General features: G+C 37.5%; 1 pseudogene and 1 gene segment (V, D, J or C); both read left to right on the forward strand.

Moving 5' to 3' along the window:
* The first annotated feature begins 6,001 nt into the window (after positions 1-6,001).
* LOC142367860 (Ig kappa chain V region 3368-like) lies at positions 6,002-6,771 on the forward strand (annotated as a pseudogene).
* Positions 6,772-10,469: 3,698 nt separating this feature from the next.
* Positions 10,470-10,944, forward strand: LOC142367848 (Ig kappa chain V region 3368-like). The segment is given in 2 exon segments: positions 10,470-10,521; positions 10,634-10,944. Coding segments are annotated over 2 exon segments (363 nt in total).
* Positions 10,945-26,127: the final 15,183 nt, after the last annotated feature.

Consider the following 26,127-nt stretch of genomic DNA (forward strand, 5'->3'; position numbering starts at 1 on the left):
TATGTTTTTGTCTCTGTATCCTCAGAGTGTAAAATCCAGGCCAAAGTGACTCAGCCTGGAGCAGTGAGCTCTGCTGTGGGAGCCTCCGCCACCATCACATGTAAAACCAGTCACAATGTTTATGTTTTGAGCAGCTACCACCGTTTATCCTGGTACCAACAGAGAGATGGAGAAACTCCTAAACTGCTCATTTACCGTGCTAGCAGCAGAGCATCAGGGATTCCAGATCGTTTTACAGGCAGTGGATCAAACTCTGACTTCACTCTGACCATCAGTGGAGTTCAGGCTGAAGATGCTGCAGTTTATTACTGTAAGGGGGAATTTAACGCAAGCACATATGAACTATTCACACAGTGAAAAACAGTCGTACAAAAACCTCCCTCAGTCAGACTGAACAGAAACTGAACCGACAGCTGCAGAGACTGATACAGTTCACTGAGGACACACACACACAATTCTGTAAAGCAAAATAGATATTACTTAAATTGTGAATCATCCATTTATATTTTATTACTTTGTTTCTCATCTGACTGATTTAAAAAAAGTGGGACAACAACATGGGAAAATCCATAAAGAAAATTGTTCATGACCTCTGACCTCATCATCCCCATCACTTACCATCATCTCAGCAATATCCAGTTAGAAAACATAAATGCACTCCTGAGTTTTCCCCATTTTCATAGATGAATGACTGGATGGCCCAGCAGAAAACTCTACATCTTCCAATTTAACAATATTTTGATTTAGATCAATAAACATGATGAATTTATGAGTTGATAACAAATAAAAATATATGAACATATAACACATAATAACGCTGTGTATTATTGTATCTAGCATTTACAATTCATGACTTAAATCATCTTTATATTCATCAACGTTTTAGACTGATGATCATTTATTTTACTAAATAATAAATACTCTGGCAAGATATGAAAGATTCAGACAGTCTAATTTACTGGTAGATCTCTATTTAAATCACTTTCTAGAATAATTTAACAATATTTTATTGAAAAGTTTCATCGTTTAAAAAATGTCCTCTGTAGCAGACATTTGTGGTTATTTGATCCATTTTGTTCTGGAATTTTGAAAAAAGATGGAAGGGATTCACTGACAGAGGCAGAGAGAATTTTACTGCAGATCGTTTCAGTAAACTCAGATTTTGAGTTGTCTGATGAGGAAGATCGAGAAAGGTTAGCCTAGGTTATCCAAACATTCAGATGTATTGGGCCTCACACACCAGAGTTCAAATAGTAGAAGAATCCATGACCAGAAATCAGTTCTACAAACTAAGAAATTCCATTAAGATTATCATTGACCTTGACGTGTCTGATGAGGACAAAAGCAAAGATCTCCTGTGGAAAGTCAGGCCTCTCCGAGACTAAATGAGGCAAGGATGTTTAAGTCTAACAAGACATTTTCCCACTGATGAGCAAATGATTCCATTTACTGGTCGCTGCCCTGTTGGGCAGTATGTTAGGGGCAAACCATACCCAACTGGACTGAAAGTGTTTGTCTTCGCCACACCAACTGGTATGGTGTTAGATTTTGTGGTCTACCAAGGCAAGACCACCTTCAGAGTCACAGAGGGACAGGGCATTGGAGAACAAGCTGTCCTCCATCTGGTCCAATCCGCTCCCAAAGGAACCCACCTGTTCTTTGACAGGTTCTTTACGACCGTCAACCTCCTGGACCGTCTGATGGCAAAGGGAGTGTCAGGAATCTGAACCCTTGTGATGAACAGAATTCCAAAGGAGTGCAATATTACAGGGGAGAAGGCCATCAAAAAGAAAGGAAGAGGGGCATCTGAGATGGTGGTCAGACGAAGTCCTCCTGAACTTGCTGTCATTAAGTGGTTTGACAATAAGCCAGTGGTCATGGCATCCTCTGCCTATGGCAGTGAGCCTTAGGACTCTGGGGATCACCGATGCGTGGCTTCAGTATGAGACTGACTGCCAGTTCTTATGTTGAAATAGATATTTTCATTGAATTTATTGATTGTTATCGTGGTTTAGTTTCACATGTATGAAATTCTAATTTATACTGTCGTGGACACGTGATATCTTTAAAATTTATTTTATTTTTTTTTTTTAATATTTGGATTACACTCATTGCCTCCCAAACAATTAGGAAAGATGATAATATTGTGATATTACAAAAAAAAGTTTCACCCGGTAGTCAGGACTGAAACCAAAAATGATACTAAAGGAGAAAGAAGTTCCATACAAGACATGACTTGAGTTTTTTTCTTTTGGTTCATTTAGGTTTTACAATTTTTTTTTAATGAAATCTGTTACATTTCTAGAATGAAACAAGCTGTACACATAATATTTCACAAAAAGTTAAAGTATGATAAAATAGAAATAAAGAAGTTTTCAGTGAATACTTGTATGAATTGGCTGTTAATCCTTACACATGAATTTTAAAATTCGTTGATACATTTCAAATAATAAAAAAATAACATTTAATTTAAATTATATATTATTTATTTCCAAATTGACAAAAAATAAATGAATAAGTAATTAGAACAGAAACATTTAAAGAAATCATTTACAGTTTCTAATCAATTTCTTGATGATAAGAAATGTTGGAGTCAGTCAGAGCATTTCCATAGAGAGCCACTTTGCATCAGCAGCACCATGCTCCAGTGCTCTGGGAGAGTTTATAGTCCTGAGAGTTGAACACTGGATGACTGACAGCTGACCTTCATGACACCAGAAGCCACAGAAATCCTCCTCATCAGAAACATGACTTTGATCTGCGTCCTCATCTGGACTCTCCTCTGCTGCTGCTTCACAGGTAAAGTCCAGAGAATCAAACTCCTCTCCTCTATGAACATCCGTCCCTCTGAAATGAAGCCGACAAAAGCATGAAGCTGCTTTATGTTTTTGTCTCTGTATCCTCAGAGTCCAGAGGTCAGGTCACAGTGACTCAGCCTGGAGCAGTGAGCTCTGCTGTGGGAGGCTCCGCCACCATCACATGTAAAACCAGTCAGAATGTTTATGTTGATAGCAACGGCCACTGTTTAGCCTGGTACCAACAGAGAGATGGAGAAACTCCTAAACTACTCATTTACCGTGCTGGCAGCAGAGCATCAGGGACTCCAGATCGTTTTATAGGCAGTGGATCAAACTCTGACTTCACTCTGACCATCAGTGGAGTTCAGGCTGAAGATGCTGCAGTTTATTACTGTCAGAGTTACCACTACATCAACAGTCAGTTGCTGTTCACACAGTAAAAAACAGTCGTGCAAAAACCTCCCTCAGTCAGCCTGAACAGAAACTGAACCGACAGCTGCAGAGACTGATACAGTTCACTGAGGACACACACATTAGAGGTTATTAAACAGTTAAAGATTAATTCATCCATCTCATCCAGTCAAAATCCATATTAATCTTATTTTTCTGATAGATTTATATATAAAAGCAATAAGGAGTAATTAGTGACAGTTCATGAAATATACTACTCCCACGACCTTTGACCTCAGGTTAATTGTGCATCTCAACCGTCTCAACTATGTGTATTAAAAAAAAAAGTGAAAATACATTTAAAATCAAAATCCTAATTATCAGCGATTTAATACTCAAGAAGAAATCTGCACATCCTCTCAATACCATAAGATTTTAAAAACATTTATCTTGTTGTAGTTTTCTAAAAAAGCTCAATTTGACAATGATTTTAAACAATTGAAGCTTTGATTACTCTAATAGTTTCTGCAGACATATATGTATATCATTATATATATATATATGTATATACTGTATATATATGTATACACATCGAAAACTATTATGATAGAACACAAGCAAAGGAGCATGTGAGAGAAACTATTTGCACAATTTCTATCTTTTTTAAACACCAGTGATACGAAGGGAGAGAAAATAGCGCCAAGTGATTGTGAGGTCTGACTTTTTCCTGGACAACGATTTTGTGATGCAAATGTATTACTCTTTTGAACGCATACTGTTTTGAGAAGCAAAACGCTTTATTTTTTAAACACCAGCTAACTAGCCAGACTACTTTCGTCAACGCCAAAACGAGGCCGGAACTCAGCTCACAGGACCCAGTAGGGGGGTAAGAAAATGTTCATAAACGATATTGCTAGTATGGGATGTCATACAGCTTCATGTCAAAAGAGGCGAACTATCCCTTTAAATTCATGAGTTGGTACCAAACATGAAAATAGTTCCATACAACATATCTTTTTTCTTTTGTTTATTTGTTTTTCCTCATTAAATTTTCGTGAAATCTACGACAGTTTTAGACTGAAAGAAAACTAAAAAACTAAAGAAGTTCTTCCTCAAACATTTCCAGCACATTAAACTAAGTATGAAGAAGTTTTGGGTAAATACTTGTATAAATTCTCCCTGTTGGAGTCAGTCAGAGCATTTCCAGAGGGAATGTTGTCAGATCAGCTCACTACAGTCTTTATTGTGGCTGCTTACAAATATCTATTGATGCAGTTTAAAGGTCACATTGAGACACGAGCAGAAGAAATGCTGTAACTGTTTTATTCTCATGTAATCTTCCTCTGTAGTTAAATGCGTTTGTCCCTTTTTACCTGGAGATTAGATCATCATCACATCAGGGAAAAACAGTCGTACAAAAACCTCCCTCAGTCAGACTGAACAGAAACTGAACCGACAGCTGCAGAGACTGATACAGTTCACTGAGGACACACACATTAGAGGTTATTAAACAGTTAAAAGTTAATTCATCCATAACATCCAGTCAAACTCCATATGAATATTATTTTTCTGATAGATTTACATATTAAAGCAAAGGGTCAATGAGTGACAATTCATGAAATATACTACTCCCATGACCTTTGACCTCAGGATAATTGTGCATCTCAACTGTCTCAACTATGTGTATTAAAAAAAAATTGAAAATACATTTAAAATTAAAATCCTTATTATCAGCGATTCAATTGTCAAGAAGAAATCTGCACATCCTCTCAGATTTCTATAACTTTTATCTACTTCTATAGAAAAGCTCAACTTGACAATGATTTAAAAAAAATGTAAGCTTTGATTACACAAATATTTTCTGCAGACATATATAACTATACGTATATAACTATATATATATATATATATATATATATATATATATGTATATATACATATATGCATCGAAAACTATTATGATAGAACACGAGCAAAGGAGCACATGTGAGGGAAACTATTTGCACAATTTCTATCTTTTTTAAATAATTTTTTGAACACCAGGTCCAAGCTGTTTTATGTCATACAGTTAAACAGAAACACTGTCTTATCACTCTGAAATAACAGTCAGTGTTTCAATGCCACCTGTTGTTATAAAACTGGTGTCCTGACCAGAGTTAAAGGCATTCACTGTGAATTTCATTGATCTATTGCCTGATTAGTAAATCATCATATGACAGCAGGGATTCTTCTGATAACAAGAGGTTACATAATAATAGAAGAACATGCAATAGCAGATTCTCTTTAAAAGACAAACCAAATATACAAAAAATTAATTTAAACACATTTATTTTGACCTTGTAAACTGAAATTTCTTGAATAAGATGACATTTTGGAAATTTCAGTAAGATGTAGAAGTTCCTTAGTATTGGAAGATAGACTACATATATAATGAATGATGCATGATGACTGATATGAATGAAAATTCATTACAGAGTGTTTAACTTAAATCCTCTGAACAGCTTCTAAGTGGGCTGTATGCTTTGATCCAAAATGTTCAGGTTTAACTTTTAAGTCAGACTAAAAGGACCCGAAATACTAAAAACACAAACCATTGTGAAAAAGATCATTTTAAGTAGAAAACTAAAAGAATGTGGAGTAATAATTTCAGCAGAGAGCAGGAAACATCCTGACATGTAGAGGACAGCTCCAGCTGACTGACTCTGTGTGTTTGCATATGTGTCCTGCCTCTCTGCTCCCAGATGTTAAGAGGTCAGTGTTGATCAGTGGCTGTCCAGACCTTTCAGAGACACTGACACACCAGCAGCACAATGATGATGATGTCACTGACTCTGCTGCTGACCACCTGGGGCTCCTTGTTCAGGGTGAGACTCTCTTCTGAGAACTTTGCTTCAGGTTAAAAGCAGGTTCATCCCAAAGATGTTCTGCTGTGATGGAGAAACACTGAAACAAGAAAAATCAATAATTTTTATCTGTTCTCCATTTGAAAGAAATTATCCTCTTCTTTTTGGATCTTCTTTCATGAGGCTGGACTTCTCTCAATAACTTTTTTCTTCTTCATGATTTCAGGTTCATCAGGAGAAAAAGTCCTGACTCAGACTCTGGGATCTCAGTCTGCTGCTCCAGGTCAAACTGTCTCTATCAGATGTAAAGCCAGTTCAAGTGTTGGCACATGCCTCAACTGGTACCTCCAGAAGGATGGAGAATCTCCAAAACTCTTGATCTACTATGCTACAAGTCTCCAGTCTGGAGTTTCAGGTCGTTTCAGTGGAAGTGGATCTGGAACTGACTTCACTCTAACAGTGAGCGGAGCTCAGCCTGAAGATGCAGGAGTTTATTACTGTCAGCAGTGTAACAGCTGGCCATTCACACAGTGATACAACGTCGTACAAAAACCTCACAGCTGGAGAGGAACTGAAATGAATGAAGAGCTGCTAAGAAGTAAAATCTATTTGATTAGTTGATCATTTCTAATGTATCACAATCATATCACTTTCAGAATTTGTCTTCAAATAAGATGTTTTTATGGTAAAAAACAGTAATTTGCCAAAAATCAGAAGAAAACACCAAACTTGCAGCGTGAATAATCTTCCCACCTTCCTGAACAGACTCCAGTCTGAGGGGAAGCCCTTGTTGGCCAGACATACGATGGTGGGCTCCACCATCTGCAGCTGCTTTCCAGAGGGGGGCAGCACCATCTGGGAAAGAGGGACCTCACACACTGCAGAGACAGAGATACATTACAGAGTTTAGGTGAATCTCTTCCTCAGGGTTTCACTTCCCTCTATCGCCCCAGTTACCATGACAACAGATGAGCATCACTGCTGAACCGCAGCAACAGACAGGTTTCAGAAGTGAAGATAAAGTAGTGAAATAATTTAGGTAAAAACATCATGAACACAATTTCTCATCTGTTTTAAATGCTAGAGCATATTCATGTAAATATCTGAATAAAACTCTGCTGCTATCACATTTTCAACTGTTGTGATATTTAATTTGATATATGCCACACAGAGTTGTAAAAAAGTAGTCTGATCTCTTATTAACAGTAATGTGAGCCTTTTTGCTGTTGAAACCGATCAAATTTACTCATAAGAACTCCAGTCCTGTTCATTGTCATAAAACCTTTAGCCAGAGTTGACATCAGAGATTACTGACAGCGTACAAAGTGATACTGACAACACTGTTGTGTGAGTAACTTTACAGGCTTAATAATGAGAAGAATGTAACAGAACATCAGAGAGAACTTAAACCTGCAAAGTCTGCAGATTACAGTAATGTGTCGGACAGATTGTTGATATTCATTATTTTTTAGAATTTATAAAACAGCAAAGACTCCAATGTTGAGTTATTTTTCTGATATTTGTTCATTTAGAATAAAAGCTGTTCACCACTGAACTATGAATTAGAATCATTCAAACCAATAACACGGGTTAAATGATTATATAAATCATGTTTTCCCACGAATACAAAACTGTTCTCACACCTTAATATGAAGAAACAGAACTTTTGTTCAGTTTTATGCACAACATGTTTTCATCCATCATAACAGACATTAGAAACTCATTATTAAACTTAACAAAATATTACAGTTAAGTTTTCATCAAACACATCTTTTATTCTGTTGAAAGATAAACTAATACCTGATCAAACAGTATGCAGTCATGTGAAATAGCTTTTTTTAAATATATCAAATAACAGAAAAATGATCAGTTTGTTGTTCAATGATTCACATGTACTGACAGTTAGATTTCAGTCTGATTCAGCCACAATGATGAATAATTACTGATCAGCTCTACAAAAGCTCTGACAGTAGAGAGAAATGTCTTTGGAACAAATAATGCAAAAGATCATTTCAGGTAATGATCAAGAAGTTTGTGTCAAAATGCTCCATAAATTCATCAAATAAATATAGAAAATCACGACTATATTTAAAACACTTTAAAAACAGAAATGAACTGGAGCCTTAAACAATTCTACAATAAAATTTGTTCAATGTTAGAATTATGAGAAGATGTCTTATTGAGGAAGATGAAACTTTTTAAATAGATGATTTTGGTGTTTGTGAATTATGAGCAATGACTTCAAATTTAGATTTTATAGATTTAATGAAACAAACATATGTGATGGAACGTGACAAGGATCTGATTAATCTTAATGAACTCTATTGATAACCAGCATCATCAGAGAGTTCCAACTCCCTGATGGAGTCAGTCAGAGCATTTCCATAGAGAGCCACTTTGCATCAGCAGCACCATGCTCCAGTGCTCTGGGAGAGTTTATAGTCCTGAGAGTTGAACACTGGATGACTGACAGCTGACCTTCATGACAACAGAAGCCACAGAAATCCTCCTCATCAGAAACATGACTTTGATCTGCGTCCTCATCTGGACTCTCCTCTGCTGCTGCTTCACAGGTAAAGTCCAGAGAATCAAACTCCTCTCCTCTATGAACATCCGTCCCTCTGAAATGAAGCCGACAAAAGCATGAAGCTGCTTTATGTTTTTGTCTCTGTATCCTCAGAGTCCAGAGGTCAGGTCACAGTGACTCAGCCTGGAGCAGTGAGCTCTGCTGTGGGAGGCTCCGTCACCATCACATGTAAAACCAGTCAGGATGTTTATGACTCAGTCCATTTAGCCTGGTACCAACAGAGAGATGGAGAAACTCCTAAACTGCTCTTTTACTATGCTAGCAGCAGAGCATCAGGGACTCCAGGTCGTTTTACAGGCAGTGGATCAAACTCTGACTTCACTCTGACCATCAGTGGAGTTCAGGCTGAAGATGCTGCAGTTTATTACTGTAAGGGGGAATTTGACGCAAGCACATATGAACTATTCACACAGTGAAAAACAGTCGTACAAAAACCTCCCTCAGTCAGACTGAACAGAAACTGAACCGACAGCTGCAGAGACTGATACAGTTCACTGAGGACACACACACACAAAAGCACATATATGAACTATTGATAAACTCTACGTGTAACACACATTTAATCTCTGTCATTAGATGCATATAAACACATTTCACATATTTTTCCCTACATGAACTCTCTTTAACAGTATTAACATTAATTCAACATTATTAACCCGACATCTCAGGTGACTGAAGCTCCAGTTCTCGTCACAGTCTTCCAAATATTAGTGTGAATTATCTATATCCAAGTCTGTCCAAGTACATGGAGACAAAAACACTACAGAAAAAAATATTTTGATTCATATATTTATATCCATAAATACACTTTCATGACTGGCAGCAGTTAGAAGATTAATGAAGATTTTAGGACACACAAACAGAAAGTTTAAATATTTACGCTGTGAATGAAAAGTGGGCAACTATTCAGATTTCAAGCATGATAGTATCATTAATTATTATTTTTATTAGAACCGAGTCTATTGAGCCTTTGGTTTAGTTTGTGTTAGAAATTTTTAGATCAATGCATTTTATTCTTAGTAATTTTCAGATGTTTTTTATAACATAATTCACAACATGTACAGATAAGTTGTTAATAACTTTCCTTCATGAACAAAACTGGTGCTCCAAACAGTCAGTATTTAATACAGTAAGTTATAAAGTAGAGTGTTTGCCATAAGATATTCAAACTCCTCTTCCTCTGAGCGTCTTCTTTCAACAAACTTTCTGGGCATTCTCAGAACAGTAACGCTGACACATTGATATCAGAGCAGTTGTGTGATCTGTTCAAATCCTAAACCCACCCCACCCTCATCTCTCTCTTTACCATATCCCACTAAACCACCAACTAACCCATCAGACTCCTAATCATGAGGTCAAAGCATTTATTGAAGCATTTTTCTGAATTCTTATTCTTGATAAAGTTTTCTCTGATGCAGCTGAACAAATATCCTCTGAGATGGAGGACCATGTTATTTATTCCAAAGTTCTGGGACAGTTCATTCATTAACCTGAGCTCACTGAGCACATTATCTGACATCCTGATCCTCAGAGTTACTTTGTGACTCTGAAATAACAAGTCTGCAACAGTATCAGAATGGTAATGTTACCCATCTGGAGACACAGAATGAAACGCCAGATCAGTTCAGCATCAGACTTTTTAATATACCACAGTGATCATGTTAATGTTAACTGCAACAGACTCATCAGTGAAAGCAGGAAACATCCTGACATGTAGAGCACAGCTCCAGCTGACTGACTCTGTGTGTTTGCATATGTGTCCTGCCTCTCTGCTCCCAGATGTTAAGAGGTCAGTGTTGATCAGTGGCTGTCCAGACCTTTCAGAGACACTGACACACCAGCAGCACAATGATGATGATGTCACTGACTCTGCTGCTGACCACCCTGGGGCTCCTTGTTCAGGGTGAGAAATGAGCAGCATTTATCATCATTCTCTGTTATAAATGTTTTTAAACTGATTATTTTTTGTCTAGTTAGATGAATTTGTTGTACTAACTTCTGTCCTCTTTTTCCAGGTTCATCAGCAGAAATCATCCTGACTCAGACTCCTGGATCTCAGTCTGTTTCTCCAGGACAGACTGTCTCTATGAAATGTAAAGCCAGTTCAGCAATGAGTAACTACCTTCACTGGTACCTTCAGAATCCTGGTGAAGTTCCTAAACTCCTCGTTTATTATGCCACAACTCGTCAGTCTGGAGTTTCTGATCGTTTCAGTGGAAGTTATTCTGGAACTGACTTCACTTTGACGATCAGTGGAGTTCAGACTGAAGATGCAGGAGTTTATTACTGTCAGCAGGGTGGTTACAGCTGGCAACTCACACAGTGATACAACGTCGTACAAAAACCTCCTTCAGCTGCAGAGGAACTGAGCTGAATGAACAGCTGCAAAAAAAACTTTACTGAAAGACAGTTGAAAGCTAAGGGTGCACAACTTTATGATAAAAGATCAAAAACTGATCAAACAACAGCACTGATCCTTAAGAAACTTCCTAATTCCTGTGAAGTTTTAAAAATCCTCCTCAGCAGAAGGAAACTTCTAAATAAATCCTATTTTTATTGTCATGCGCTGTGGATGACAACATTTCCAGACGTTTTGTCCAAGACGTTCTCAATAATACCCTGTAATCTATCTAAATCACTAATGAACCTAACATGCATGTTTTTGGATGGTGAGAAAAAGCCGGAGAACCTGGAGAGAACCCACGCATGCACAGGGAAAACATGCAAACTCCACACAGAAAGGCCGGGCTGGGACTCACACCAAGAACCCTCTTGCTGTGAGGCGACAGTTCTAACCACCACACCCCCCTGCAGCCTTCTCACAAACAGCTTTTATTGTCCGATGTTTGAAACATATTTATCCACAAATTCCAATAAAGCCTTCGCAAATATTCCTGAGCAGAAGGAAATATCAACATCATCTACATTTTCATTGACATGGACCTTTATATGGTATCATTTCCAGACTTTTTAGAAATCCATCTGTATTCTTAATCTGATTCGTCCTGTTCAGGTGTATCAATCACAAACGTCGTACAAAAACCTCACAGCTGGAGAGGAAGTGAAATGAATGAAGAGCTGCTGAGAAGTAAAATCTATTTGTTTCGTTGATCATTTCTAATGTATCACAATCATATCACTTTCAGAATTTATCTTCAAATATGATGTTTCTATAGTAAAAAACAGTAATTTGCCAAAAATCAGAAGAAGAAAACACCAAATTACCAGCGTGAATAATCTTCCCACCTTCCTGAACAGACTCCAGTCTGAGGGGAAGCCCTTGTTGGCCAGACATACGATGGTGGGCTTCACCATCTGCAGCTGCTTTCCAGAGGGGGGCAGCACCATCTGGGAAAGAGGGACCTCACACACTGCAGAGACAGAGGATACATTACAGAGTTTAGGTGAAACTCTTCCTCAGGGTTTCACTTCCCTCTATCACCTCAGTTACCATGACAACAGATGAGCATCACTGCTGAACCGCAGCAACAGACAGGTTTCAGAAGTGAAGATAAAGTAGTGAAATAATTTAGGTAAAAACATCATGAACACAATTTCTCATCTGTTTTAAATGCTAGAGCATATTCATGTAAATATCGGAATAAAACTCTGCTGCTTACCACATTATTAACTGCAGTGATATTTAATTTGATATATGCCACACAGAGTTGTAAAAAAGTAGTCTGATCTCTTATTAACAGTAATGTGAGCCTTCGAGCTGTTGAAACCGATCAAATTTACTCATAAGAACTCCAGTCCTGTTCATTGTCATAAAACCTTTCGCCAGAGTTGACATCAGAGATTACTGACAGCGTACAAAGTGATACTAACAACACTGTTGTGTGAGTAACTTTACAGGCTTAATAATGAGAAGAATGTAACAGAACATCAGAGAGAACTTAAACCTGCAAAGTCTGCAGATTACAGTAATGTGTCGGACAGATTGTTGATATTCATTATTTCTTAGAATTTATAAAACAGCAAAGACTCCAATGTTGAGTTATTTTTCTTATATTTGTTCATTTAGAATAAAAGCTGTTCACCACTGGACTACGAATTAGAATCATTCAAACCAATAACACGGGTTAAATGATTATATAAATCACGTTTTCCCAGGAATACAAAACTGTTCTCAAACCTTGATATGAAGAAACAGAACTTTTGTTCAGTTTTATGCACAACATGTTTTCATGCATCATAACAGACATTAGAAACTCATTTTTAAACTTAACAAAATATCACCATTAAGTTTTCATCAAACACATCTTTTATTCTGTTGAAAGATAAACTAATACCTGATCAAACATTATGCAGTCATGTGAAATAGCTTTTTTTTAAATATATCAAATAACAGAAAAATGATCAGTTTGGTTGTTCAATGATTCACATGTACTGACAGTTAGATTTCAGTCTGATTCAGCCACAATGATGAATAATTATTGATCAGCTCTACAAAAACCTCTGACAGTAGAGAGACATGTCTTTGGAACAAACAATGCAAAAGATCATTTCAGTTAATAATCAAGAAGTTTGTGTCAAAATGCTCAATAAATTCATCAAATAAATAACGGAAATCACGACTATATTTAAAACACTTTAAAAACAGAAATGAACCGGAGCCTTAAACAATTCTACAATAAAATTTGTTCAATGTTAGAATTATGAGAAGATGTCTTATTGAGGAAGATGGAACTTTTTAAATAGATGATTTTGGTGTTTGTGAATTATGAGCAATGACTTCAAATTTAGATTTTATAGATTTAATGAAACAAACATACATGATGGAACGTGACAAGGATCTGATTAATATCTTAATGAACTTTATTGATAACCAGCATCATCAGAGAGATCCAACTCCCTGTTGGAGTCAGTCAGAGCATTTCCATAGAGAGCCACTTTGCATCAGCAGCACCATGCTCCAGTGCTCTGGGAGAGTTTATAGTCCTGAGAGTTGAACACTGGATGACTGACAGCTGACCTTCATGACACCAGAAGCCACAGAAATCCTCCTCATCAGAAACATGACTTTGATCTGCGTCCTCATCTGGACTCTCCTCTGCTGCTGCTTCACAGGTAAAGTCCAGAGAATCAAACTCCTCTCCTCTATGAACATCCGTCCCTCTGAAATGAAGCCGACAAAAGCATGAAGCTGCTTTATGTTTTTGTCTCTGTATCCTCAGAGTCCAGAGGTCAGGTCACAGTGACTCAGCCTGGAGCAGTGAGCTCTGCTGTGGGAGGCTCCGCCACCATCACATGTAAAACCAGTCAGAATGTTAATGGAAACTATTTATCCTGGTACCAACAGAAAGGTGAAGGGGTCCCTAAAATGCTTATTTATAATGCCAACTCTCGAGCATCAGGGATTCCAGGTCGTTTTACAGGCAGTGGATCAAACTCTGACTTCACTCTGACCATCAGTGGAGTTCAGGCTGAAGATGCTGCAGTTTATTACTGTATGGGGGAATTCTACATCAACAGTCAGTATTCGTTCACACAGTGAAAAACAGTCGTACAAAAACCTCCCTCAGTCAGGCTGAACAGAAACTGAACCGACAGCTGCAGAGACTGATACAGTTCACTGAGGACACACACACACAATTCTGTAAAGCAAAATAGATATTACTTAAATTATTAATCATCTATTTATATTGTATTATTTCCTTTCTTATCTGACTGATTAAAAAAATGTGGGGCAACAAAATGGGAAAAACCATAAAAAAATTGTTCATGACCTCTGACCTCATCATCATCATGACTTATGACCATCTCAGCAATATCCAGTTAAAAACATGAATGCACTCCTCAGTTATCCAAATTTTGACTTGATGGCCCAGATGAAAACTCTACATCTTCCAATTTAACAGTATTTTGATTTACCGTAGATCAATAAACATATGTTTAGTTGCTTAAAATATATATATCAAATCAAAAATAATAAATATGTTGGATTTTTAAAAAGTGCCTTCAAACGGTTGAAAATTAACTCATCCATTTTCTTTACCTGTTTAATCCCACTCAGCTCAGGGTCTGGGGATGCCTAAATATATATATTTGTGTGTGTGTGTGTGTGTGTGTGTGTGTACATACATATATATATACACATATATATATATATATATATATATATATACATATATATACACACGTTCAAAAATGTCTGAAAAACCAGCTATCAACTTTTTTTTTCTCAGGTCCATTTATTAACTGTTGTGTCCTTTCATTGATCCTTATGAGTAGAAGAAAACAGCGAATTATCACTGAAATACTGCTGATCAGATAGTTGTATTCGTGAGAATTGCTGGTAATAATGTCCATATAAAATATTATTAGAATCAAGCTGGTAATACTCCATCTGTTCTATTTAATTTATTATGCACATAAATGACATAAACTGTTGTTGTAAAGCCACAGTCTCAGAGTAAGTTTGACATACCTTCTTTATCTTATAATGTAAAGAAACAAAGTTTATAACAGAGCACAAACAAAGGAGCACATATGAGGTACACTCTTTAACCCAATTCTTTGTTTTCTTATCATTTTTAACAGCAGCTCCGACCTCCTTTACATCACACAGTTTAAAGGAGACGGTGTCATGTCACTCTGAAGGAACAGTCAGTGTTACACTGTCATCTACTGCTGTTAAAAAAGGCAGTTAAAGCCATTCCCCTGTGGATTTCATTGATCTATTGTCCTCATCAGTATATAAACATATGACAGCAGGGATTCCTGTGATATCTGTAAGCCTCATAATAATACAGAACACTACTGATGACTTCTACATGAGGTCCCAAATGCACTTCAGTAACAGAGAGGTTCCTTCAGTGGTGTGAAAAAACTAGTTGGTCCTTTACTAAAAGGCTTCAGTAAAGTTAATGTTAACAAATCTGAAGCAAAGTCATAAAAGTCTAAATAAAAGTCAAACTGAATAAAGATTTTATTGCTTTAAGTCTCATTCTGACTGATGGTCTGACTGTTATATAAACAGTATGGCAAAGAAAAAAGTCATTTGATGAACAGAGCCATAATTAAAGAAATCTTTATTGATTTGAAACATGAAAGATCAACAACAGAAATAAAAACGTTAATGTTGATGCATTTATTGACAGAAAGAAAAACAGAATACACAGTGAGACTTGAAAGAGATTAAAACCAGTATCAGAGTCCCAGTGAGTCAGGTCAGGACTGGGAACACTGGTCTCTCCTCACTGTCTCTGAGACTAGAGTCTGGGAGGCCTGGGTGGCCTCACAGGTCACAGAGCTGGCCTTCTCCCACAGGTCTGCAGGGAGCCTCAGGGTGCTGCTCCAGCTGTAGAGGCCGTCCTTCTGCAGCACCCCGGGGCTCCTGCTCTCCTCCAGGCTGCTGCTGCTGCTGCCGTCCACCTTCCAGGACAGACTCCAGTCTGAGGGGAAGCCCTTGTTGGCCAGACACATTAAAGTGGCCTTCCCTTTCTTCAGCTCTTCACTGGAAGGGGTTAACATCGTCAGGGTGGGAGGGGCGTTACCTAGGAGACACCAATCAGCTTAGAGCACAGAAGCCATACAGCTGTCAAACACCAGACACTTGAACACCTTTACTCTGAGAAAGAAGATTTTCTCCTTTAAGGAGTTTCAGTCACAAGTTTTCTTCTGCTCCAACAGTCTCTCACACCTTGTTTCACTTCCCTATCAGAAACCTCTCATGCATGTCAGCAAAGACAAAATAATCACACATTTTCTATTAAAATGTCAAAGAAGACCTAAAACACCACTAAAGCATGTTTCCTGGTATTCAACAATCTTAACATTGCACATGCAGTATTTAGTTGAAAACTGAATAATAGAAAAAATAAGTGAGAACAATCAAACAAGTTTCAAGTAAACATGAACCAGAATTCAGAGAATTCTTCAAATGGTTTCAAACTCTAAGCAAACCGAATAAAGAGACAACAGTTATGGTGTTGGAAACCTGAAAACTATCCTAAGAAGTGAACACGCTTCATCTTTCCTTCACATCAAGCGGTTTGAATTTATGTCTAAAATGAACGTTGTTCTAACATTTTGACTCAGGTCTCACTTCAACTACATGACAGAAGAGCAGACTCAAAAATATGAAAACTGAAACTATTGGAAAAAGACAGATTTTTATCCTTCAACATTAGAAATAAGACATTTTAAAGACTAATTAACAACATCCTGTTGAATTTGTAATGTAATATAAACTTACTTCCAACATCCAGTCTGGTTCCTCCACCAAAAGTCCACCACAGTGATACAAACTCATTGAACCGCCGTACAAAAACCTCTGACTGCACAGAGACACGGCTCTCTGACTCTGTCACACTGAACTAAACCAAAAAGCCCTGAAGAATAAATCATTAACCCCAAAAAACTACATTTTACTTTTTTTCCTTTGACCAACGTAACGAGTTTTTTAAAAACTTTCGATCGAAATCATGAGATTATATTTTTTGCACACTAGTAGGCTATTTGTAAAAATAACTTTTTTTTTCGTCTTAACATGCAGAACAGAGAAAAAACTACAACAAAAGAGAAAAAAAGAAGCAGCAACTAAAAGCAGCTTTAATTGAACTTACTTCCAACATCCAGTCTGGTTCCTCCACCGAACGTGTACCACAGTGATACAAACTCATTGATCCGCCGTACAAAAACCTCTGACTGCACAGAGACACGGCTCTCTGACTCTGAGACAAACAAAGTTACTCAACAAAACAGTGATGAATTTATGAGTTGATATCAAATAAAAATATATGAACATATAACACATAATAACGCTGTGTATTATTGTATTTAGCATTTACAATTCATGACTTAAATCATCTTTATATTCATCAACGTTTTAGACTGATGATAATTTATTTGACTAAATAATAAATAGTCTGGCAAGATATGAAAGATTCAGACAGTCTAATTTACTGGTAGATCTCTATTTATATCACTTTCTAGAATAATTTAACAATATTTTATTGAAAACTTTTATCGTTTAAAAAATGTCCTCTGTAGTGGACATTTGTGGTTATTTTATCCATTTTGTTCTGGAATTTTGAAAAAAAGATCGAAGGGATTCACTGACAGAGGCAGAGAGAATTTTACTGCAGATCGTTCCAGTAAACTCAGATTTTGAGTTGTCTGATGAGGAAGATCGAGAAAGGTTAGCCTCGGTTATCCAAACATTCAGATGTATTGGGCCTCACACACCAGAGTTCAAATAGTAGCAGAATCCATGACCAGAAATCAGTTCTACAAACTAAGAAATTCCATTAAGATTGTCAGTGACCTTGACGTTTCTGATGAGGACAAAAGCAAAGATCTCCTGTGGAAAGTCAGGCCTCTCCGAGACTAAATGAGGCAAGGATGTTTAAGTCTGCCAAGACATTTGCCCACTGATGAGCAAATGATTCCATTTACTGGTCGCTGCCCTGTTGGGCAGTATGTTAGGGGCAAACCATACCCAACTGGACTGAAAGTGTTTGTCTTTGCCACACCAACTGGTAAGGTCTTAGATTTTGTGGTCTACCAAGGCAAGACCACCTTCAGAGTCACAGAGGGACAGGGCACTGGAGAACAAGCTGTCCTCCATCTGGTCCAATCCGTTCCCAAAAGAACCCACCTGTTCTTTGACAGGTTCTTTACGACCGTCAACCTCCTGGACCGTCTGATGGCAAAGGGAGTGTCAGGAATCTGAACCCTTGTGATGAACAGAATTCCAAAGGAGTGCAATATTACAGGGGAGAAGGCCATCAAAAAGAAAGGAAGAGGGGCATCTGAGATGGTGGTCAGACGAAGTCCTCCTGAACTTGCTGTCATTAAGTGGTTTGACAATAAGCCAGTGGTCATGGCATCCTCTGCCTATGGCAGTGAGCCTTAGGACTCTGGGGATCACCGATGCGTGGCTTCAGTATGAGGCTGACTGCCAGTTCTTATGTTGAAATAGATATTTTCATTGAATTTATTGATTGTCATCGTGGTTTAGTTTCACATGTATAAAATTCAAATTTATACCGTCGTGGACACGTGATATCTTTAAAATAATTTTTTTTTTTTCTTTTTAATATTTGCGTTATACTCATTGCCTCCCAAACAATTAGGAAAGATGATAAAATTGTGATATTACAACAATTTTTTTTCCCGGTAGTCAGGACTGAAACCAAAAATGATACTAAAGGAGAAAGAAGTTCCATACAAGACATGACTTGAGTTTTTTTCTTTTGGTTAATTTAGCTTTTACAATTTTTTCACATGAAATCTGTTACATTTTTATAATGAAACAAGCTGTACACATGATATTTTTCAAAAAGTTAAAGTAAGTTAAAATAAGAATAAAGAAGTTTTCAGTTAATACTTGTATGAATTGGCTGTTAATCCTTACACATGAATTTTTAAATTTGTTGAAACATTTCAAATAATAAAAAAAAACACCATTTAATTTAAATTATTTGTTATTTATTTCCAAATTGACAAAAAAATAAATGAATAAGTAATTAGAACAGAAACACTTAAAGAAATCCTTTACAGTTTCTAATCAATTTCTTGATGATAAGAAATGTTGGAGTCAGTCAGAGCATTTCCATAGAGAGCCACTTTGCATCAGCAGCACCATGCTCCAGTGCTCTGGGAGAGTTTATAGTCCTGAGAGTTGAACACTGGATGACTGACAGCTGACCTTCATGACACCAGAAGCCACAGAAATCCTCCTCATCAGAAACATGACTTTGATCTGCGTCCTCATCTGGACTCTCCTCTGCTGCTGCTTCACAGGTAAAGTCCAGAGAATCAAACTCCTCTCCTCTATGAACATCCGTCCCTCTGAAATGAAGCCGACAAAAGCATGAAGCTGCTTTATGTTTTTGTCTCTGTATCCTCAGAGTCCAGAGGTCAGGTCACAGTGACTCAGCCTGGAGCAGTGAGCTCTGCTGTGGGAGGCTCCGCCACCATCACATGTAAAACCAGTCACAGAGTGGATGATGGTACAGACCTCTCCTGGTACCAACAAAGAGATGGAGAAACTCCTAAACTGCTATTTTATTATGTTGGCAGCAGAGTATCAGGGACTCCAGGTCGTTTTACAGATGGTGGATCAAACTCTGACTTCACTCTGACCATCAGTGGAGTTCAGGCTGAAGATGCTGCAGTTTATTACTGTATGGGGGAATTCAATGTGAACAGTCAGTGGGTGTACACACAGTGAAAAACAGTCGTACAAAAACCTCCCTCAGTCAGCCTGAACAGAAACTGAACCGACAGCTGCAGAGACTGATACAGTTCACTGAGGACACACACACAGAATCACAATAAATCTTATCAAGCTTTTTCTATATGACTTTCTCCAATGCAGCCTCATATCCTTTGAATTCTAAGATGAAATAATGTGTGCATCAAGAAGAACTTTCAGGCTGCAGTGCAACTATTAACTATAATTTTCTCCAGTTTTAATCAGTTTGAAGAAACAGATCAGAACTCCACGTAGTAAAAGATGAGTTCTCCCAGAAATCTGTACATCCTTGAATAATATAAGGTATTTTAAATATTAAAGATTATGTGAAGAAGATTTCTTGGAGTGTTATTATAAATATTGAAATTATATAAGTATACTTCATGATAAATAAATCATATACACTACTAGTGAATGTCTATGCTCACAACATACAGTTATATAGTATATGCAATATCAAATGCAATAATATGAAAAGTTCATTACTATCCTACTAAGTATTGTGTCTTCCATTTCTCTTTAAATCAAATTTGAAGCTTCACAAAAGCGTTGAAAGGCCTCATCTTTACTAAAAGACATTAACTGCATGAATTGTTGCTGACTTGACTTCCATGTTTTCTGGCTCTGCCAACACGTCCAATTTCTGTTTGAAGTTTCCAGAGTGAGAAATCTAAGCTCCTGGGCCTCAGCATCACTTCAGGAATCATCACAGCTTTACTTGATAAAATCTCTTGGACACAAACACCACGACTTGTAAACACTTTGAAATTCAAATGACAAAAACGTGCACGTCCATGCACATCAGTCCAATGTATCTGCGCACACATCAGGAGTGTAGGAACATTTAATGTGCGGTTTGTGATCGATAAGTTTTGCAGGCAGCATGACAACAATTTATGATGTGCTGACATATCGAAAACTTCAGCTTTGGAGTTTGTGGAGCAGGTTATCTGAGCTCTGTGGCCTCAGGCATCATCCCATGACTGATCTAGTGTGTGCTGTGAAGCAGCTTCATGGGAAAATAATGATGAGATTAGCAAGGAGACATGCAACAGGCGGGAAAAAAATGGCATCATTGGCTGCAAATAGGTGGAATAAACACAAGAAAGCAGGAGGGTGTATGTGACCGAAGGGAAAGCCTCTGAGCATCTGTTGGTCGGGTTCATAAAAAATCACAGTCCCTTTGAACTGAGAATGTGACTGACAAAAGTCACACCTCAGTTCTTTTTTTCCTTTAGAGACTATTCATGTTCTCAGTAATGTATGTCTCTGTTTTCTGATCAAACTTTATACCGTGATGACTGATCTCTAAATTCAAGATTGATTGAATGATAGCCTGATATTTTGCTTAAAGAATCTGATTTCTTCAAAGAAATATACACTTATGTCAAGTCTAGATTAAAGACTTTATTCAAGTTTTCAATCAAATCTTTGGGATCTGAAATATTTTAATATTTCTTTCATTTTCCTGTTGGGATCTGTTTGCATCAGTTCCGTCAGTTCCTCAGTTTTTCCTCTAGATGGAGCCAAGGAGCAGGGTTGGGCCACAGGCTCTGCAGGTGCGTTTTCCTTCGCACCTGCAAATCATCTACCCTCATCAGAGGAGGATAAGAGGAGGTGTCGGCCAGCACTTCGACACCCGAGTGTTTTACCGTCGTGGTAACTCTAGCCAGCCGTACCTGAAAATTCTATGTTCAATCTTCTTACTGAAGACTTATTTCCGTATTCTCGTTCCCTGTTTCAGGTTTTTTTCTCCTGTCGATGGTCTGTACTCAACCTTTGTCTGAGTTTCAGAGAAGAGAAAAACAGGAGAAATGTTTATAATTATAGTATCCATTGATTTTTATTTTTTTTTCAATATAAATATCACACAACTCTTATGTAAGTGTAGATATCTTCTGGAGTTAGTGCACACTGAATTTTAGTTTCCCTTTGTACCCACTCTATGCCAATATATGTGTTTTCACCCCGAACACAGTTGAGATATTGTTTTATATGTACCTATTCAAATCTGAAAATGGACAAAAAGGAATTCAGTATTCAGTTTGTGTTCATTTGAGAAATAGTCCGCATCTGATTTTGAGAACAATTGACTGTTTATTGAGACCGATAGCAGAAAAAGAAACAGAAAAGCTACAGAATGCACATAAAGCAACAGAATGCAATAACTGTAAAATATTTTCCCAGTCCCAGTGAGCCAGATCAGGACTGGGAACACTGGTCTGTCCTCAGTGTCTCTGAGACTGGAGTCTGGGAGGCCTTGGTGGCCTCACAGGTCACAGAGTCCATCTTGTCCCACTGGTCAACAGAAAGCCTCAGGGTGCTGCTCCAGCTGTAGAGGCCGTCCTTCTGCACCCCGAGACTCCTGCTCTCCTCCCAGCAGGTATTACCGCAGCCGTCCAACTTCCAGGACAGACTCCAGTCTGAGGGGAAGCCCTTGTTGGCCAGACACATGAGGGTGGCATTTCCCTGCTTCAGCTCCTTAATGGAAGGGGCAGCACTGTCAGGGTGGGACGGACATCACCTAGGAGACACCAGTCAGCTTAGAGAACAGGAACCACACACTTGTCCATAGAACAGCAGACACTTGGACATCTCTACTGTCAGAGCTGATTTTCTCCTTTAAGAAGTTTCTGTCAGGTTCTGCTCCACCAGTCACTGACTAACACATTGATTCACTTCCCTTTAAGAAACCTCTGATGCACATCAGCACAGAGAGAATCATCACACAGTTTCATCTGAAATATATAAAACTGTACGGGGAATTTAAAATAGCAGATGTCGGGATATTAACAAAGTAAGTTTAGCTTTAGTTCCAGTTCAGAAAAGCATCTCACTCACATTAAACATTCTACATATGGAGCATAAATATTGCTTAAACAAATGAACACATGCTTTATTTTAAAGGGGATTTAAAGTAACGTATGACATGGTCATTACAGAGATTTTCAAATATTTCCTCTTCAGTTTAATGTTGTTCTACTTGTTAAAATGCATGTTTTTCTTCATTGTAGAGACAGTCTTGCCACAATACTAAAATATTTGCTCGACTTTCACAGAAATGTTGACAAATTTTAGCAAAGCTGATCTTAGCCAAGCTCTATGAGGATAAATAAAAACTATGACCGTTACAATTTTTGTCAAGAAGAAATTTTTTATTCAAACATTAAATGGAATAAAGCCCACTTAAAAACTACAGTCATTGATATTAAATACAGTTAAAACTTACTTCCAAACTCCAGTCTGGTTCCTCCACCGAACGTGTACCACAATGATACAAACTCATTGAGCCGCCGTACAAAAACCTCTGACTGCACAGAGACACGGCTCTCTGACTCTTAGACAAACAACTCAGCAATTTTTTTGCTTTTTGTGGAATTTTAGTTCAAATGAAAACTGAAGATAAGACAGAGCAACAAATGTCCATGATAAGCAAAGACATACCTCCCTTCAGTCAGTATATCAGTAAAAGGAATCCACTCTCTTATAAAATGATGCAGTAATTGTGAAGGAGAATTTTTCAAACAAGGTGAAACCAAAAAAAGATTTAGGAGAACTCACTCCAGATTGAATAATTGTTCCACCCAGCAAGAAGTAGCTGTTTCTCAATAAAGGTGAGAAAATTAAAAAGTTGCATCACTTTCTAGACTTAAAATTCATCATCTTCTTCCATTTTGCATCACATGTTACTGTCATACATGGTCCAACAAATGTTTATCTACTATATTCATGATTCTTCAGAAACATTCAGTTCTTACGGTTGTCTTTTTATGACATTTTTATGATGTGAAACTGTCAGAAACTTTATGAAGCTCATCTTCTGCATGTTCCAAAATGCTTTTAATGAGAAAAGAAGTGGTGAAGTACTTTTAATTCAACTTATTTTTTATTGTTGTGGTATTTGTGGGTTATATTTTTGGTTAGATGTCAGCATTGTGTTTTGTAAACACTACCCTGTACAAAAACACATGCAAAATGAAAAGAGCTCAGAAGAAAAGTTCAGTGTCTTCTATTTTTTTTATTTAGAAAATATAAATAAATCCTGAATTTCATGCCAGCAGGTGACTCAAAAAAGGTTTAATGAAAAAAGCTTTTTTACCATTGTGTTATATTTCTGTTAATTAATCCTGAACACAAGATTTTAACTGCCCAACAGTTTGCTGTTGTCTGATTCTCTCTTTCATGAGCCAGATCATTTCGACAGGAGACAGATCTGGACTGCAGGCAGGCCAGTTAAACACAAACTGTTTAAGTCACTGTGAACAAGGTCTTGCATTGTCCTGCTGATATAATTTCATTCATCTTGAACTATTTGTCTCTCCAAAACTGCAATATAAACTTCCACTTATAAACAAGTGTGTCTATCTTTTGATAATCAGCATCATCAGAGAGTTCCAACTCCCTGTTGGAGTCAGTCAGAGCATTTCCATAGAGAGCCACTTTGCATCAGCAGCACCATGCTCCAGTGCTCTGGGAGAGTTTATAGTCCTGAGAGTTGAACACTGGATGAATGACAGCTGACCTTCATGACACCAGAAGCCACAGAAATCCTCCTCATCAGAAACATGACTTTGATCTGCGTCCTCATCTGGACTCTCCTCTGCTGCTGCTTCACAGGTAAAGTCCAGAGAATCAAACTCCTCTCCTCTATGAACATCCGTCCCTCTGAAATGAAGCCGACAAAAGCATGAAGCTGCTTTATGTTTTTGTCTCTGTATCCTCAGAGTCCAGAGGTCAGGTCACAGTGACTCAGCCTGGAGCAGTGAGCTCTGCTGTGGGAGGCTCCGTCACCATCACATGTAAAACCAGTCAGAATGTTAATGGAAACTATTTATCCTGGTACCAACAGAAAGGTGAAGGGGTCCCTAAAATGCTTATTTATAATGTCAACTCTCGAGCATCAGGGATTCCAGGTCGTTTTACAGGCAGTGGATCAAACTCTGACTTCACTCTGACCATCAGTGGAGTTCAGGCTGAAGATGCTGCAGTTTATTACTGTATGGGGGAATTCTACATCAACAGTCAGTATGTGTTCACACAGTGAAAAACAGTCGTACAAAAACCTCCCTCAGTCAGCCTGAACAGAAACTGAACCGACAGCTGCAGAGACTGATACAGTTCACTGAGGACACACACACACACAATTCTGTAAAGCAAAATAGATATTACTTAAATTATTAATCATCTATTTATATTGTATTATTTCCTTTCTTATCTGACTGATTTAAAAAACGTGGGGCAACAACATGGGAAAATCCATTAAAAAAAATTTCATGACCTCTGACCTCATCATCATCATGACTTATGACCATCTCAGCAATATCCAGTTAGAAAACATGAATGCACTCCTCAGTTTTCCAAATTTTGACTTGATGGCCCAGATGAAAACTCTACATCTTCCAATTTAACAGTATTTTGATTTAGATCAATAAACATATGTTTAGTTGCTTAAAATATATATATCAAATCAAAAATAATAAATATGTTGGATTTTTAAAAAGTGCCTTCAAACGGTTGAAAATTAACTCATCCATTTACTTTACATGTTTAATCCCACTCAGCTCAGGGTCTGGGGTGGGGATGCCTACATATATATATTTGTGTGTTTGTGTGTGTGTGTGTGTGTACATACATATATATACACATATATATATATATATATATATATATATATACACGTTCAAAAATGTCTGAAAAACCAGCTATAAACTTTTTTTTTTTCTCAGGTCCATTCATTAACTGTTGTGTCCTTTCATTGATCCTTATGAGTAGAAGAAAACAGCCAATTATCCCTGAAATACTGCTGATCAGATAGTTGTATTCGTGAGAAATGCTGGTAATAATGTCCATATAAAATATTGTTAGAATCAAGCTGGTAATACTGCATCTGTTCTATTTAATTTATTATGCACATAAATGACATAAACTGTTGTTGTACAGAAACAGTCTCAGAGTAAGTTTGACATACCTTCTTTATCTTATAATGTAAAGAAACAAAGTTTATAACAGAGCACAAACAAAGGAGCACATATGAGGTACACTCTTTAACCCAATTCTTTGTTTTCTTATCATTTTTAACAGCAGCTCCGACCTCCTTTACATCACACAGTTTAAAGGAGACGGTGTCATGTCACTCTGAAGGAACAGTCAGTGTTACACTGTCATCTACTGCTGTTAAAAAAGGCAGTTAAAGCCATTCCCCTGTGGATTTCATTGATCTATTGTCCTCATCAGTATATAAACATATGACAGCAGGGATTCTTGTGATATCTGTAAGCCTCATAATAATACAGAACACTA

Source organism: Odontesthes bonariensis, chromosome 18, assembly GCF_027942865.1.
Source record: "Odontesthes bonariensis isolate fOdoBon6 chromosome 18, fOdoBon6.hap1, whole genome shotgun sequence".
NCBI classification, from domain to species: domain Eukaryota; kingdom Metazoa; phylum Chordata; class Actinopteri; order Atheriniformes; family Atherinopsidae; genus Odontesthes; species Odontesthes bonariensis.